The sequence below is a fragment of the Pygoscelis adeliae genome, unplaced genomic scaffold, assembly GCF_000699105.1.
Source record: "Pygoscelis adeliae isolate BGI_AS28 unplaced genomic scaffold, ASM69910v1 Scaffold133, whole genome shotgun sequence".
Classification (NCBI taxonomy): Eukaryota; Metazoa; Chordata; class Aves; order Sphenisciformes; family Spheniscidae; genus Pygoscelis; species Pygoscelis adeliae.
The window spans coordinates 5,068,366-5,082,807 of NW_008824475.1; the positions used below are offsets into that span (position 1 = coordinate 5,068,366).

At 38.0% G+C, this 14,442-nt stretch overlaps 1 protein-coding gene across 1 annotated transcript in view; it reads right to left on the reverse strand.

Annotated features, from left to right (window-relative positions):
• Positions 1–867: 867 nt before the first annotated feature.
• The window catches only part of STIM2 (stromal interaction molecule 2), a 30,364-nt gene continuing 16,789 nt past the window's right edge, over positions 868–14,442 (reverse strand). The window contains exons 3-11 of the mRNA XM_009321396.1: positions 11,884–11,995; positions 11,088–11,203; positions 9,491–9,668; positions 8,404–8,581; positions 7,631–7,798; positions 7,319–7,419; positions 6,829–7,067; positions 2,390–2,591; positions 868–1,581 (exon numbers count right to left, since the gene is read on the reverse strand). Of these exons, the coding sequence (XP_009319671.1) occupies positions 1,101–1,581; positions 2,390–2,591; positions 6,829–7,067; positions 7,319–7,419; positions 7,631–7,798; positions 8,404–8,581; positions 9,491–9,668; positions 11,088–11,203; positions 11,884–11,995 (1,775 nt within the window). The 3' untranslated portion in view covers positions 868–1,100. The remainder of the gene's footprint in view (positions 1,582–2,389; positions 2,592–6,828; positions 7,068–7,318; positions 7,420–7,630; positions 7,799–8,403; positions 8,582–9,490; positions 9,669–11,087; positions 11,204–11,883; positions 11,996–14,442) is intronic.

Genomic DNA, 14,442 nt, shown 5'->3' on the forward strand with positions numbered 1-14,442 from the left:
GGACATTAAGACATTAATAGCTAATCCAAAAAATAGAATAACAACTTACACAGCAGTAAGCATAAGCAATGTAGCCTACAACACCTTTGAATTAACAGGACCTCTGAAACAAGCATCAGCTGAAATTGGAACATTCCCAAGCACAATAATGTTTCCAATTTATTACCTTTACCACAGTACAAACTTTCACAACCCAAATGTCCATTGTCTGTTGGTCTGTAAACAAAAGCTACAATCCACCCTCCTCATTTTAAGAGGGTGAATATTTTCAGTCCTCAGTCAAGTTTCATATCCATCACTTGCATAAGGAATCAAGAGCCTCTTCTCTTGTTAAATTACTCTTTTTTTTTTTTTGTCATACAGCCTGCAGTGAAGTAAAATCACAGTGAAAGTCCTGGGAAAAACATGATCTTTACAGCAGGACTTGAACCATTCTAATAATAAATGCATCTAACAAAGCTTCCCATAATAAAAGCATGGCATTTCCATTTCCAGAAATCAAGTCAATTAGAAATCCTAAGTTCTACTTAAAAACCCCAGAAGATCTAAAAGTGAAAAGATTCATCTCCTCAGTCAAATACAAGGTCTTTCAGTTTCATTTGCAGAGAGACTTTTCCAGTCTGTAAAACAGTAGTGCAATTCAATTAGTTCTAGTTCTTTTATTTTTCTTAAAGTCCAGTAGATAAACGTCCTAGCTCTACGGAAAGATAGGAAGATGCTCCGGTAAACAAGAAACTTTGGCAAGCCCAGGAAGGCTTACTAGTCCATTAAAGCTTAGAAGTCCAAAGTGGCTTAAAAATGGTTTATGAATAAACTGAAAAAAAAAAAAACCAAAAAACCACAAAACAAAAAAAACACTAAAAAGACAAACTAAAAAAAAAAGAAATAAATAGGCAGAAATGAATGTAAACTGTCTGAACTTTTTAATGATTTCTCATTGACAGCTGGCACAACCTTTGACAGTACAGTCAGTTAAATATAGTTGACCTACAGAGCATTCCATTAGGGCATCCAGTCTGGAATGCTCAAATGGAATTACATTCCTAAAGATTTAAAAAATAGAGTTCTTATAACATTACTATAGGTTTCTTCTGCCCACCTCACTTACACTTCTTCTTAAAGAGGCTTTTTATTTTTGATGGCTTTTTGTTTTTTTCACCATTTTGGTACAGGTCCTGTGGGATGCTACTTATCCTAGGAACAGAAGCAGCTTCATGGCTGGGTTTACTATCACTGCTGGCTGAAGAACACGAGGTGTGCCGAGGCTTTGGGACTAGGATCCCAGTTGAAAGCTGGTTCATGCTGCAGGACTTCTCCAGGATTCCATTATAAACTTTGCTTGCAGGACTAAAGATCATGCTCTTAGTTTCTGCCATGCCTACACAGTCAGGAGAGCCCCTAGAAATATCTGCAGTTAGAGAAGAAGAGTCTCCTGTAGATGATTCCTCCAGCGAGAATTCTTCCGGGGATACTTTCTGAGGAGAAAGTGTCTGGTACATCTCAAGACTTGCCGGAGGAGACTGCTTCCTTCCAGTGGATGAATTTAAGGAGTCACATTCCGAACCTGTTTCCTGTACTTCCCTGAGTCAGAGTAAAGAGAGGAGAAAACATAATGAAACTACTATTTCCTTCATGCAGTTAAAAAGGAAATTAATTTAGAATCAATAACAGTAGTCTAAAAGCACCACCCACACTTTTCCTTAGTAGTTAATTAACAAAAAACATTGTTAAACATTTTAACTTACAACTTGCATTACATCATCTTATTATCTAAACTTAAGATAATTAATTCGTGCAATCTTGTTTTTGTGGGCGGCAGCATTTGCCCAGAATCAGTCATTTGTATCTCACTTCAAAGAACAAAAACTATCTTTCTGGCACGTGAAGTCAGAGAAGTTATGAAATGAAAGAGGGAGATTTAAGCCTATCATATACAAAAAGTTTCTTCAGGACAAGTGTCCCTACCTTTCAACAAGCTCATTTGCTCCTTCCAAAAGGAATTTAACCTTTTCCTATGAGGCCATGTAACAAGAGTAGGTACACGCTCAACATGCTGTAAGAATTGTGTTACCATCCATCTTCTCTTCGCCCAGTAGCTGACACTGCTTTTGATCCTAGTTTCAGATGTAAAAGCCAGTAACATATTGTAATGGAGAATCAGGGTTAGTTCAGTGCACCCTGGTTTGTAACATTACTTAACTGTATATGACATGCTAGCTATTTATATACACATACCAGACAAGAACTCTCTCTGTTCCATGTGGACTATATTAATTTATATTATCCTACAGATTACTTTAACTTTTGGCTTGGTTCAACCTCTAATTCTAAACTGTTAGTCTCAAATAATCCTATCAGAGTTCCAAGTGCTGTTTGCTAATCTCCGTACCATTGTTTATCAGCAGAGAAGTAAATGGCTTCCTCCTCCTCTTCGGTTCGATAAAGAGCTGGGCAGCTCGACACAGAAAGGATGTCAGGGTCAGGGGAGTGCAAAGCATGCTGAGACTGTGGAGATGATGGCACAACATTGCGTCTTGATCGACACAAGCTACTGCTTCTTGCCAGTGTGCTGGGAGGTTTTACAATGGACCCTGAGGCAAAGAAAAAGCACACCAAAACCCTCCACGTGACATTGATGTTAACATTATCTACTCTGAAAACTAAATAGCAGGTATCTGCTTCAGCCACAGTGATTCTTAAACAACTTTGACATTGCTCAACTGTTTAGAGGGAAGACAGACTGGCATCACCTTATACATTCTACATTAGATGAAGCAGCTAACCAAGACGCAACTGCAGCAGTTTGTGCCTGCCAAATATTAGTCTGACCACATGCACCAAAGCTCTGGCTCACTATGCTCTCTTAAGAACAAAGAGAAAGATTCTACTGAAACTCCCAACCCTTTATAAACTAAAAATAGCAGTGCTGAAATTAGTCTGTTAAGTAAAATACAGGATATTGTGTAAGTGGCGATTTGGAGCTTAAAAGAATATGTAAAAGTTTCGCAACGTAGGTATATCTTACCAAACAGCCAACTGAAATACACTGCATTAGTTGAAAGTTACATTAGACATGGAAGACCAATTTCATTTCTATAACGTGACAAAATATATAATTCAACCTCATTTTAAGCTCCAGAATTTCCTATTTGATAACACTTTCTTTTGCCAGGCTAACTAAGAATTTCCGGAAACAAAAATACTAAGACTGGGTGGAGACGGCAACACAAGACTTGACCAGGAAAGTATCTAACAGGAAATGACAAACTACAATGTTCCTAATCCAATTCCTCCTTCAAAAGATGATCAGACAGCAATACTTTTATGGAAACAAACCTACAGACCTGTTTTCAGGCCAGCTGATATGAGCCTCAGGATTTCTCATACTCCTCCTCAAACTGCCCCACAGAATGCATTGCTGCTTAGGTAAGACAGACCATACCCTTACTGATGTTCAAAATGTTTACCAAACACAACACAAAAAAATTCAATTATTTTTGTAGACAAGGATGTTTAGCCTGGCAAAATGCATTTTATTTTTTGAGATGCCAGTTTAGCATCAGGTAAATTACAGTTTCCCTTCCTGGAATCTCAGAAAAGGTTGAGTTGTCATTCTGCTTTTAGTGCAGAAGTCACAACTTTCACAAAACAGCAAGTAGCTGCACCTTCGTCAACACATAGACTTTGTTTCCTGCCGGGCTGAGCAGAGAAGAAAGGTTTACGAGTCCCAACATGACAGTCATCATGTAACCCAAACTTTTGACTTTATTTTTGATGAACTCCCTACTGACCTGAAAAGCAGGTGTTGGCAGCTCAAAAATAAGCTTGTGTCATTACAAAGATATTCCTAAAAAAGTAAACGTGAACTAAGAGAATAAGAATCCCTTTACGAAATTTGTACTATGTGTCCAGGTAAACCAGATACCATCCTACTCACTGGTGTAAAAAAGAACAAGATTGCACCATCAGTGAATTTTGAGAGAAGTCACAAGCATTTTGGTTCCTTATAGGTGTATATACACGGGATTATGAAGGATTCAGCTATGACAATTTAACACCTAGAATTTTCTAGTACAAATGTGTGCTGGTTTTGGCTGGGATAGAGTTAATTTTCTTCATAGTAGCTAGTATGGGGCTGTGTTTTGGATTTGTACTGGAAACAGTGTTGATAATACAGGGATGTTTTCGTTACTGCTGAGCAGTGCTTACACAGAGTCAAGGCCTTTTCTGCTTCTCACACCACCCCACCAGCGAGTAGGCTGGGGGTGCACAAGAAGGTGGGAGGGGACACGGCTGGGACAGCTGACCCCAACTGACCAAAGGGATATTCCACACCATATGACGTCATGTTCAGCATATAAAGTTGGGGGAAGAAGAAGGAAGGGGGGGGACATCGGGAGCGATGGCGTTTTGTCTTCCCAAAGTAACTGTCACACGTGATGGAGCCCTGCTTTCCTGGAGATGGCTGAACACCTGCCTGCCCATGGGAAGCAGTGAATGAATTCCTTGTTTTGCTTTGATTGCGTGCGCGGCTTTTGCTTTACCTGATAAACTGTCTTTGTCTCAACCCACGAGTCTTCTGACTTTTACCCTTCTGATTCTCTCCCCCATCCCACCGGGGGGGAGTGAGCAAGCAGCTGTGTGGTGCTTAGCTGCCAGCTGGGGTTAAACCACCACAAAACGAAACCCACTAAAATCAAGGAATCAGCTGAATCCTAATCAGTCAAAGAAAAGTAGAAGTTTCACTATCACCTTCCCATAATGACTTTGTTCCAGTCTCGTACATCTATTTCTTTATCCCCTTTTCTTCTTCAGCTCAGGATTGATTAAACAGATCTATTACTTCACACCATTTTAGCCTATCAACCCAATTGCTGCAGCACAAAGAAGTCAGTCTGGCAGATTTCAAGTTTTGTCAATCTTAAGAGATCAAAGGATGCTGGGGCAAGGTAACAGCCCAGACAGTTCAGTTCAGGTCCAGACACTGAAACAGTCTTGCTCATAACCGACCTGTCTGCACACTGCATTTTGCCTGAAGCCTCATGAGTGAGACAAGCCATTTAGTTTCTGCCCTTCCTCATGTGCATTTGTCATTTTTGTCTAAAGGATGGGAGTAATTCAGCAGTTACCAAACTAACCTACAATAATTTGACTCCTGAACTGGTTTCAACAACAGATCATTTAGCGTATTTTCCCTCTCTTTCCCCACTCCCAAGTGTTTCCAGGTTTTTTTTACTGAGTAGAAATTTTAAAAGCTAGTAAGTTAAGGAGAAGCTACTTCCCTCACTTTAACAAAATCAGGCTCTCATGCTTTACCAAAATTCAGAAAAACATATTTAAAGTTTTTGTAATGTTACTAAGATTCAGATAATTTTCATCACTGACTGAGACAACATCCATTCACTAAATACTTCCAAATGAACTGAACTTTAACAAAAAAATTAAACCATAATTGCAAAAGGATACAGTAAAGTTTCAACTAAGTATGCTCTTACAAACGGTACAGTCCTTCTCTAATTGTAGTTCCTCTGAACCAACTGCACTTTGCTCTCTGGTTTCACTTCTACGCAAGACCTGAATGAGAAGAGTGACTAAAAAAAAAAAAAATCACAAGTCTGAAGTCTTATATACATATCTAAGTGTTTTGTCATTTTAGACCATATGGAAATAATGATAATAAATGGAGGTCTTCATTTTGAAATCAGACCACAGGTTCCTCCATATAGACTTGGAAGTTTAACTCTAGGCATCCATATTTTACTGGGCCATCCAAGAAATTTGTTGCTAAGGTTTAAATCAAAGCCTTCACAGTGAAGACAACTAGACAGAGTATTCTTTAAAAGTGATCAGAACTTGCAGTAAGTAGTGTTGCAAGGAGATTAATGAACTTCTGAATGTGGCCTGTAGAAAAAAGGTTGGTACATTCAGAAGAAAAATGTGTGCCCAAGGCACACTAAATGAAGCCAGCAAAGTGGCGACTAGTCTCCTTATGTTATTTTAAAATACAGTTATAATTTCTTCTGAGAATCCTAACCCTGGAAGAAAAATGTACACATTTGACAAAGTTTTCTTCCCTACTCATTCCTCAGCTTGATATTGCTTGTTTGAATAGCTACATGGGAGCTCATCTTTTTGATTTGCCTCTAGAATCCAGTTAATCACAACTTCCATGAAACAAGCTCTTGTACTGATGCAATGACTTGAGACACAAGGGTGGTCTGAATCCCCAGTGTATACCTTTTGATCATAGTTTAATCAAAGCTGGATTTCCCTCCCTCCAGCACTTGGCCTCTCTGCCTCACACTCAAACAACCCACTTATCCAAACACAAACATTCTGCCTGAAAGCTTCCCTTGGACAACAACAGGATTTTGTTCCAGGCACTAAAGAACGTTTGAAAAGCTATGTAGCATGCAGCTTCTCAAAGGGTGTGATCTTGCTAGCAGCTCAAGGGACCCTAGACTAACTCTATCCCTTCCATCTGAAAGAATAAATGTGCTAACAGAAACTCAGCATTACTCATTATAAATTTTGTCTAAGTGGCAATCCAAGCATGACCAGCAGACTTTCAAAACTTTAGCTGGATTTGCCCCCCACTCCCTCACCCCCCCCACTGAAAGGGAATAAAGGCTTTTTCTTCATGTTACCTTTATTGCAAAACCCAGTTTATGCAAGTCCAAAAAGATGCATCCAAAATGCTAGATAAAATTTTGGTCCTTTTGACTCTGATCCAATCCTGTTTGATTTCAGCACTCTTCTCCCACCTAACTTTAAAATCCCACGCCTCCACAACTTTTCCCCTTTCTTTTTACTGAGCTTACCACTTACCATGAAACTGTGAAACTATTGGAGGAGTATCTTCATCTAAGTCATCGACTCCCCCTGCAATCGGGTAAGGAGGAATTGAAACTCGAGGCATAACTACCCAGCTGTGATCAGAGTAGAGGGAGGAGGTCAAGCTTGGTAGCCCAGAATTGTGTGCTATTTGAAAACCACAAATCTTCTCAATCTGTTGCCATCGATAAAGACGCTCTCGCAAACATGTCGTCAACTCAGAGAGTGCTTTCCTGAAGAAAAGCACACATTGCAATTATATACACTGTTCTTAATGATAAAGCAAAGCAACACAAGTGCAGTCATTTTAGCATACCAGAAGATCCATTAGGACTGTCCAAATACTCGCACTTTAATATCTTTTAAACTGTTTTACTTAAAAATGCAAAACCACAAAGACACTAAATTCCATAACTCTCAAAAAATTCCATTGTTCCAGGAATAATCAATCACAAAAGAATAAGCATCCTGGTAATACTCTTACTTTGCTTCAAGAATTTTATGGTCCACTTCATCCAGGGAGGAGCTGTGTGCAACATGTAATGTTCCAAATACAGTGCTTCGCTTCTTTTTTATCTTTTCTGCCTAAAAGCAAGATAAAATGAAATGCATAAAACTAGAAGTTATATACTTAACACAGATGACAAAACATCAGCAATATTGACAGGCAGCAAAGAACAACTCAGAGGAGAAAAAAAAATCCAAATGCTTATCTGAATAATTTGTATTTACTATTTCATATACCTAGCAACAGATCAGAAAAGTCTTTAAGTAGCTGAAGAGTAAGAGTTAGTACCTCATCTTTGGCGATTGCTAATTGCATTTCTGCATGCTGTCTTTTGATATTGTAATATTGTACTTCAACTTCATGCGTTAACTGAAGCCACTTCTGCAAAGCTTCAGGAACAGACCAATTACTTCTCAGCTCAAACTCCTTCTCAGCTTTTTTTAAAGCCATGCGAACCTAGCAATCAAAAGAAATAAAAGTGTCACCAAGAGTATGATTAGAACTGACAGCAGAAGAAAGTGAAATATAAGCACGTTTACACCCCACAGCAACATACTAAGGCTTTACAGAGCTTTGGTGCGTGCCAATTGCTGTCAGGAAGGCAGATCAGGCATTTCTGAAATACAGCATACGAATTTCCATATACTATATTATACTCAGATTTTTTTCTATGATATATATCCCTAACTTGAAGCTTAAATATTTTTGTAAGACAGCATTTTATTTAGTACAATAAATCCAATCTATTGCTACTCAGAAGAGTGAGACAAAGCTACTATCTCTCATCTGATAACAAGATAGAAAAAAACCCAGCTTTTGTATATATTTTTTTCCATGAATCCAACAACATTATGACAAGCTAATATACAAAGTGTATGTCTTTTTATAGTTTCAGGATTATTTTACTAGATAACAGCATGACTGACAATCATTAAGTGCTCTTAGAATTTTTCCATTCAAATCTAGCATTAGAGAAATGCTGCTTTAAACACTCCTAAGGATCTAATAAAACCAGGACCAACTTAAAGTCAACACTAAAAGTATAAACAGTTTGCAGATACCTGTACTAGCTCTTCCTCTGCATATTTGAGCCTGCTGAGCTCACATTCAGCTCCCTCCCTCAACTCCCTTAGGCGATGAGCTTCCCGTTTTGCATCATTGATCTCATCCATCATTTTGCGCTCCAGATTTTGCTTTTCCACAGCAACATTTCTATTCTCTTCTTGTGCTTTCTCAAGCCTTCACAATTGAACAAAAAATATGAGAAAATACACAGCATATTTGTTAAAAGTTGCAGTCCTCAGGAGAAGAAAATGTGTCCAGCAACAGGGCAAGAGGCAATGGGCACAAACCAAAACACAAGAGGTTCCATCTGAACATCAGGAAACACTTTTTCAGCGTGAGCGTGACTGAGCACTGGCACAGGTTGCCCAGGGAGGTGATAGAGTCTCCATCCTTGGACATATTCAGAAGCTGCCTGGACATGGTCCTGGGCAACCTGTTCTAGATGGATCCTGCTTGAGCAGGTGGAGCTGGACAAGATGACCTCCCAACCTCAACCATTCTGTGATAATAAAGACCGTGCAAGCTTCATGAACCAGCAGCAATTACATCACACAATGTGATGTCCACGTCAGATAAAACATGTGAACTTTTAGGTGAGCCTTCATTAAAGGTGTAATAAGATCAAAATACACATCTTTATAGGCAATTGAGTTACAAGTGCACCAGAGGAGACTATCAGCTCTCACACTGCTAAATAAGCAATAGAAAGTAATCAGCCCAGGTTCATTTCAATCTTAAGAGCTTAAAAACAGAAGAAATGTTCTAATTTCCATGTATGTAAGTATTCCAAAGTAAACTGTAATTATATGGAAAAAAATAGTACATACTTCTAAATCTGTAGGTAAAAGACTGAACCTCTATTCTCTACCTTCATCCCCAAGTTCATATTGCCTGCTAAAATATCCAGAAGCAATTTCTACCCAAAAACCCGTCATCACTGAAATCACAACTTCCCTGCAAAATGAAGATGAACAAAATCCAAAGGCAGCTTAATGCAAATAATTTATGACTGTAAAGGATCTGTATTTGTATTTAACCTCAAAACAAAAGGACAACTAAACATTAACTTTTTTAGATTTATACCTCTCCTGCAAGTCAAGAAGGCTTTGCTCTGCTGTTTGGAGACTTTCTAAGTCCTTCATCATTTTTGTGATATGTTCTCTTGAGGTTCTGTTCTGTGTATATGCAAACCAGCAGCCTCCAAAACCAATAACTATAGAAACTGTTAATATAAAATCCTTCATCCAGTTGTGAGGGGGACCTGTGCAGAGAATAACATGATCATTAACTAGTTCATTGATACAGACAATAGACTTCCCCCCCCCCCCCCCCCCCAAAGGGGGCTTAACTATTTCTTTAAAACAGACAAAAGCCTCCCCCCCCCCCCCAGCCTAAAAGGTGACAGGACCTGATGCTAAACAGAATTCCAGCTCATTTATCCCAAACCAGCTACCTTTCAACCTTTCAAATAGATTCCAGAGCATTTTCCATACAACAAAAGCAACTCTGCTCTAATACAATCTACTGATTCTATACTAAAACATACATTTGATTGAGGAGAGCTTACTAAGCTTTTACAATACATAGTCTGTATCTTTATTTAAATGAGTTAAGAGAGAGAGTTTCCCCAATTACACTTTATCAGGCCAGTAGGAACTTTAGTTATGTCCGACTAAGTTCTCCCCAGTCTGTGCCCTCTGGAATACCCTATGCTGAGTTAAAAATGCACTTGTACAAAATAAAGTAGATTTTAAAAGGGTAAGTAGCTAATAGCACTTTTTAAAAGCAAAACCTGGATTGTCAAGGTACTATATCCAAGATTCACATACACTTCTTTGTTGGTACAACTTTTATAGTCACTTGCACCTTTGTAAAACAAACTTTCAAAAGACAGTTTCTGCTAGCATTAAAGGTATAATGCAAACACAACGTGCTTTTTTTTTCCCCCTAAAAATCTCCAGCTCGGATGTGTCAGGCTAACTCAAATCAGTCAGGCCAGCCCACGTCTGGCCTGACTTTTGCAAAGTCATTCACTAGTCTCCGAACTGACCTGGGCTCTGGAAGGGCCTCCTAGTTCAGGAATACCCGACATGCACAGTACCACAACAGATCTGTAACTGCGTACAAACAAGCATGCAGACCACTGGTGATGTGATAAGGAAATGTCTGCATGTGCTCAAATGGGTCATATGTGGAACTGCTGCATTAAATTTAACTGTACTTAAACTCGAGTCTGCACAAAAAACACTGGTACGGGATTTGCACCACCATCTCCTTTTTAATTCCTTGGGGAAGATCATCCCCTCTCATTTCAGCATCCCAGCTTACGCTGTCCAAGCTAATTGGGAAGTGAATGTAACATTAGCTATAAGTGTAATTTAAACAGTCAAAAACATTTACAGGTCACTTCTTGTGACACAAAAGCCAACATCCATCTGTCAAGTGGGGTTATACTAAAAGTTCTACATAAACTTACACACAGAAGCGAACCTTTGTCCTGATCCCAGCATCTTGATAACCTTTTTTTAATTCATTGCCCAGTTCCATAACGCATGCCAAGCAATCCATCAGTACATCCACAAAATAGATAACCTGTCCTACCTACAGTATCAAGTGTCACTGAAAATATTCTGTTGAATTCTTACAAATAAGAGATAAAACTCCACAAAGAGTTACTAACGTGTGAGAGGTCCAAATAAAACAACGTCCAAGGCTTTAAGTTGAAGCTTCTGTCTATGGCTCCGGTCAATTATTTTCAAGTGAGAGATCATGAAAGCATGTTCATTTACTGCTATCCTGTTAATGATAAGATAAAACGTTACCTACTGCACAAGCTATATTGAAAACTAGTCTATGGAAAGAAATACATCAATAGCATTTCCCACAGTTACAGAGATTATAGTTATGAAATTAGAATGAGAGATATAATGCAATGACAGTAGTGCTATAAAAAAAAGCATATCAGCATGTGGTAAAGGAAGAACATCAAATAATTTCCCTATTTTTTTCTTTCTGGAATAATCATGAAATAAATCCATTTAGCACAGTTAAAGAGGTAATGGTATATTTGCAGACTTGTGACACCAACTCTCTAAAATACATGCAATACTCAAATTTAGTAGTTATGCTTAAGAAAAGGGGTTCTGCAGAAAGTTTTTGATGTATACCCATGCAATAGATTAGAAGTTGTTCAAAATAAAGTTCACTACCATACAGAATTATGTGATCATCGATAAAAGCTTCAAGAGCAAGAAACAAAACTAAGACGAAAGGAGTAGCAAGAAGCATTTATACTTTGAAATATTTTGGCAGAAAAAAAAATGCAACCAGCTCTTCAAAAACTGTAAGGATGCTTCTCTTTTCTTGCATTTGACCATATCTTGTTAGACTTTAGGTTCACATAATTGTTCCCACATACAGACTAAAGTAGCAACCTACAGGAAGTTATTTGAAACTAATCCAGAAGAAAAGTTCACCTGGGAAGTGTTGTTCCATTGACATTGCTGTCTCTAAAATTTTTTTCATATTGGGGCAGTTCAACAAACTCTGACAGCCACTGAAGAGTGTCCTCTTGAGTCCAGTTATGAACTGGAAGAAAAAAAATCAGTTTACCTTTAATTTTTGTAAAAATCAATAGCGAGACATAGAAGACAAGCACTAGAAAAGCACGTTACAGTGAGCAAGAGGGTTTAGCCAAACATAATTGCAGAAAAATTAGCGTTAACATTCAGCAAGGTGTTTCTGGCATTTTGCCTTTTTCATTATGTGCTTCTCAGAGGAAGCTTAGGCAAACTATAAACAAACAAGCATAGAACCAATAGAAACATTTTTTTATTAAAAATTCCACAGAACAATTTAGCTTTAGTTTAAATCAGGACAGCATCTCGTGACTTTTATCTACTTAAACTGATCTCAGCCTCAATCCTTTTGTCCTTGCTACCCTTGCCGAACTAAACACATCAGCAGGTGCTGTAACCATTTAAGGCAATGTACCAAGATCTTTCCCAAGATGATAGGTTAAGAACTTGTTTTCACAAGAATCTTCATAGAGGCTCATGCCCACTACCCACAAAATGGGAGCAGAGAAGAGAGGAAGAGAGGAGATTGAAAGAAAATACTGAAAGACAGCAGAAATTTAACAGGAAAACAATTAAACCTCTCTCAAATATGCCCAAAACAGCTGTATTACATGTAATAATATTCCCACTAAAAAGAATTATTTAAATATGTAGAGAATAATCAACAATTTTCCTGTATAACAACGAAAGTCTACATAACCTTTCATAGCTACAGATGCTCTAAGAAAATACTGCCCATAGATTTCACAAAAAAAAAAAAAAAAAAATCACATTTCTGGCCCTTACAGGCCAGCTGCTACAGCTTACAGCTTCACACTGACAAAGTTGAAGGCCAATTGTTCTCTCCATTTCTGAAGTCTGCAAACGTTTGTCTGCACACGAAAGAAATAAAGTGACAGCCGCCTCCTGGACAGACATACCTTTGCATGAACAAATATCTTTTTCTTTAAGCATTGCTCTCTCTAAAATTACTTGCATGTGACAACGCTGGGCAGAGATCTCTTTAGAAACCTTATCACAAGGACACATACTCAGTGGTGAATTTTGACAGTGATCCTTTAGAAAGAGCTGCTGAAAGCTTGACAGGTAAGCTGCAGACAATGAAAATTTTTGAGTTCAAATTCATATTTCAGTTCGCACTGAAACTGAAATAAGGACTTCTAGGTCTCCTGCCTACACTCAGCATAGCTGAAAAGTAAAATTAAACATTTCAGATTTTCATCATTCCAGATAACTGGAGATAGGACACATTTCACAGACCCACTTATAGCTGTAAAAAATAAACTTGCAATACAAACCACTTGTATTCTATCTGTATTAACAGGTACACCTCCTTCCCACCATGCTGTCCTATTTCTTCCTCTGCTTTTGAGCCACAAACTATTTTCCAGGTATTCCAGGTATATATCTTGCAACAGACTCAGTTTTGTAATATTACTCTAAGCTTTTATGCAAAATGTCTGGGCTCTATTTGTAAACAGATCATTTTCACACCACAAAGTTCTTAACTGTTTTGTGAATAATAAGTGATTAGACTTACAAGTCATTCTAAGCATCTCAAAAGGGTGGTAAGATCATCCAGAAATATATCACCTTAACTGTTTTCCGGAAATATGTTCATAAACTGATCCATAGCAAAAGCATTGTTTTGATGTGACATAGGGAAAAAATCACCTAAAATAGCTACTACACACTACAGACTTTACCACTGACAGTACAGAACGTGCAATTTCGGAAGTGACACAATTCACTGAGTTTATAAATTGAGGGGGAGAAAGAAAAAGAAAAAAGATTATCGAGAAGTTTCACTTCTACTGCTGAAAGTATTTTGTAGTCACTGTCAAAATTTACATAAATTTGTACTTTTTTATAATTCAGTAGTAATTTTAAACATATTATCATGTAATAAATGAGGTACATATTGAAGTTGTTTACAATAAAGTCAATCACATCTCTCCTGCTGCTTAGACTGGTGTGATGTTTCCTTCATAGAATATCAAGGAAAATTCCCCAAACAAACCAGTTATATTTAGGAAAAAACACTTTATTATTCAGTATCTACCACTGTACCAGATACCTCTATTAGTACAGAAACTGCAAAAAGAAGCAACCAAAGTCCACCCTGAACTAGAATCAGAACTTGTACTTTCTGTATTCTTCTTACACTGTTACCTGTTTACATAAAAGTTAATATCAATTACTTTTTGGTATATGTATATTTGTATATACTATTATATATATATACATATATTTTTATGTGTGTGTATATATAGATTTGGTATACAGAGCTGAGTTTTGGGACCGGTCTTGTTCAATATCTTTATCAATGATCTGGATGAGGGGATCGAGTGCACCCTCAGTAAGTTTGCAGATGACACCAAGTTGGGCGGCAGTGTTGATCTGCTCGAGGGTAGGAAGGCTCTGCAGAGGGACCTGGACAGGCTGGATCGATGGGCC